The sequence below is a fragment of the Microtus ochrogaster genome, chromosome 6, assembly GCF_000317375.1.
Source record: "Microtus ochrogaster isolate Prairie Vole_2 chromosome 6, MicOch1.0, whole genome shotgun sequence".
NCBI lineage: Eukaryota > Metazoa > Chordata > Mammalia > Rodentia > Cricetidae > Microtus > Microtus ochrogaster.
The window spans coordinates 21,535,889-21,539,342 of NC_022013.1; the positions used below are offsets into that span (position 1 = coordinate 21,535,889).

The 3,454-nt window shown below is 54.2% G+C and overlaps 1 protein-coding gene across 1 annotated transcript in view; it reads right to left on the reverse strand.

Annotated features, from left to right (window-relative positions):
* Positions 1-3,454, reverse strand: part of Mapkapk2 (mitogen-activated protein kinase-activated protein kinase 2) — a 57,964-nt gene that overhangs the window by 3,016 nt on the left and 51,494 nt on the right. Inside the window, exons 3-8 of the mRNA XM_013346780.2 lie at positions 2,953-3,092; positions 2,718-2,782; positions 2,376-2,455; positions 1,814-1,940; positions 1,241-1,316; positions 720-844 (exon numbers count right to left, since the gene is read on the reverse strand). Of these exons, the coding sequence (XP_013202234.2) occupies positions 720-844; positions 1,241-1,316; positions 1,814-1,940; positions 2,376-2,455; positions 2,718-2,782; positions 2,953-3,092 (613 nt within the window). The remainder of the gene's footprint in view (positions 1-719; positions 845-1,240; positions 1,317-1,813; positions 1,941-2,375; positions 2,456-2,717; positions 2,783-2,952; positions 3,093-3,454) is intronic.

The window sequence follows — 3,454 nt, forward strand, 5'->3', positions numbered from 1 at the left end:
GGGGACAGGACAGCTCGGGGGACAGGACAGCTCAGGGGACAGGACAGCTCAGGGGATGGACAGCTCAGGGGATGGACAGCTCAGGGGACAGGACAGCTCAGGGGATGGACAGCTCAGGGGACAGGAGAGCTCAGGGGATGGACAGCTCAGGGGACACGACAGCTCGGGGGATGGACAGCTCAGGGGACAGGACAGCTCGGGGGACAGGACAGCTCGGGGGACACGACAGCTCGGGGGATGGACAGCTCGGGGGATGGACAGCTCGGGGGATGGACAGCTCGGGGGATGAGACCGCTCACGAGACACAGATGGACAATTTAGGGGACAGGACAGCTCAGGGGATGGACAGCTCAGGGGTGAGGCAGCTCAGGATATGGGAGAGTTCAAGGGACAGAGACAGCGCTGGGGATGGGACGGCTCAAAGCTATACTCTGCCCTGCACTTTCCTGCATCAATCAGGCAAAGAAAGAGTCTGTACGGAGGCAGCTACCCAAGTATCAGTGGCTCCAAGGACCATCATGCTAAACCACTGGACAGGCCCTACACAGCCCCATGGCTCTGGCCCCACTCAGGCACTTCCCACAGGAAAGACACACGTAGAAGGCATAGGAACAGGTGCAAGCCCCCATTCCAGCAGCACGTGAGTTAAACACCTATACTTATGTGTGCATATGCTCATACACACACTCTTTCCCTTGATCCAAAAGGCTGGTTCCTACCTTCTTCTGACACTTCTGACCATTCGGGGTTAGGAAATTCATACTGGCCCATTCGGATACGAGTCTTCATACCCGGAGAGATGGCAAGGCCATGATTGGAATAGAAGGGAGGATACCCACAGAGCCTAAGGAAGAGAACAGCAGAGTGGGTGTTATTTAGGAATCCTGAACCAAGAATAGGGTGACCAACAGTCTCTTCTTGAAATAACCACAGAGAACTAGGAGACTGTCGATACAGACACAGCAGGACCCAGGAACCAAATGTGCCAAGGATGTCAACTAAACAGTCTAGCCAGTTAGCTAGTTTCTACCACCACTTAGCAGCCAGAACCCCGACTAAGCACCAAATGAGGCAGGAATACAGGGGATTCGCAGGGAATCCCCCATCCAAAAGGAAATGCTAATATCTGCCTCTTCCTCTTGTCCTGCAGAGGTACAAGCTTCCCCAGCTCCCTAACGCACTGCGGCCTAGGACCCAGCCACACCCCAGCCTAGCACCCAGCTACACCCCGGCCACTCACAGAATATACATGATGACACCCAAGGACCACATGTCACAGGACTTGTCATATTTCTCTGGGCCCAGAACTTCTGGAGCTGTAAAGCAAAGATCACTATGGATTGTCTGGGCTCTTTCAACACTGAGACCTCCCTGTTTGGAAGAGTAGCTGGGGCAGGAGAGGTGAATGGAGGCCCTTCCCCAGAAGGAACTCTACATCTAGAATCTTAGGGTGAGGACACGCCCGAACTGCTGAAGCTTTGCAAACACGTGCAACTAACCACACACGTTTTGGGCTTATTCAATGAATCAGCTGGGACTTTAACTCCACAGAGAACATGACAGAAACTAAGGCTCTTCTTAGGAAGAGGACACAGGCACCAAATTCTGCTCTCATCCTGCAGACTATTTTCATAACACTTAGTCACAGCTTAACTCTGACAGTCATTTCATGACAGAGTCCTTTCAAGGCAAGTGCCAGATAAGGACATAAGACCCAACACTCCTAGAACTATGGTCTTCTGGAGACCAGGAAAACAAGGGGTTCAGACACAGCCTGGTCAGGACTCTGTCCTTGGGCCTCCCCTGAACTCACCTACATAGTATGGTGTGTAACACGGAGTGGTCAGAGAGTTGTGACTGGTGGTTTCCTTGGCAAAGCCAAAATCAGTGAGTTTCAGAATGGCATTGGGCCTTTTGGAAGTATATAAGAGGTTCTCGGGCTGTAGAAAGAGAGATGAGTAAGTAACAACCCTGTGGAAATATTATGAGAAACCCAAAAGGAAGGACTGTGCCTTCCCTTCATCTGCTCAACCAACCATGCATCCACCCAGTCCCTCTGCTCTGCACACCTTGGGGACATCAGGTCCCTGCTACAGAGGGCCTGGAAATCAAAGAGTAAGTAGCGCATGGAACTGTGGGGAACACTGCTGCATCAGAACGTTAGGTGCGGGACAGTGAGGTGCTGGTGAGAAGAGCCGCAGGACTGAGTGCAGCCACAGAGGGTTTCAGTACTAAGTTTGTCGTCCCCTGCACCAAACTCCACAGGCCACAGACGGGCCTGCAGACCCATCCTACCCTAAGGAAGCAGACAACCAGGGTGCAAGGCGACTCTGCTGTGTCATTCTCACAGCTTGTGGGGCATAAGCAGGCGGTACCTTAACATCCCGATGAGCAATGTTGATCGAGTGCAGATACTGGATGGCCTCGCCGATGCTCTTCATGATCTCTGATGCTTCTGCAGGACAGAGAGAGACACAGGTAGAGGTCCAGAAGCTCTACGCACCAGCCCGCCAGCACAGCTTCAGCCTCCACACCCTCCTACTCATCAGCCACACTGAGAAGCTCTGAACTGGCCCACAGCTGAGGGAGAGAGGTGCTCCCAGCAGTGGGCCTGAGACAGCAGCACCCACAGCCTCGTCTGGGAGCAGGATCTGCAAAGGCCCTAGAGTTGCCTACTGCCCTGTCCACCCAGCTACCCCACAGCAGACCCTCTCTACCTCTTTCTGTGAATGCCTGGTCTCCTCGGTCCTGGATTCGACTAAAGAGCTCTCCACCATCGAGACTGAAAAAAACACAGTGAAAGATCTGGAAACCAGCAAATCACCCCACCCCTACTACACTCCACGGCCCCCAAAGGAAATCAAATGCTGATATTCCAGGCTTCAAGCGGGCTGTCCCCAGGGGCAGAGGCACCCCAGGGTAACTCGGGGATAAGAATGCAGCAGGGCTCACCACTCCATGACGATCAGCAGGCACTTCCTGCCGGCATACAGGTTCTCATAGACATCCACGATGTGCACGATGTGGGGGCACTGGGAGGCCCTCCAGTGCAGCTCCACCTCTCTGCGCGCCTTCGGGCAGTCCTGGAGCATCTGCAAGGCCAGCATCTCCTGAGTGACACAGTCTCCGGGGAGAGCTCGCGTCCCGCGCCCAGGCTTGTTGGAAGCTATGCCCCTGTGCCAGCTTTCCCACCAATACTATAAATGTTCTCTCTCAAGGCTAAGGCCACTTCCATGGCATCTTCCCCAGTCTCTCTCCCTCTGGGACCCTGGGATCGCTCTGCAGTAACTTCAATCACTCTACACAAAACTTCAACTTGACCCCTCCAGAGCTTGAACAATAGCAAGGCTGAAACTACCCTCACTCCCAGCTGCCACCAAGGCCCTCTCCACCAAGGCCCTCTCCACCAAGGCCCTCTCCACCAAGGCCCTCTCCACCAAGGCCCTCTCCACCA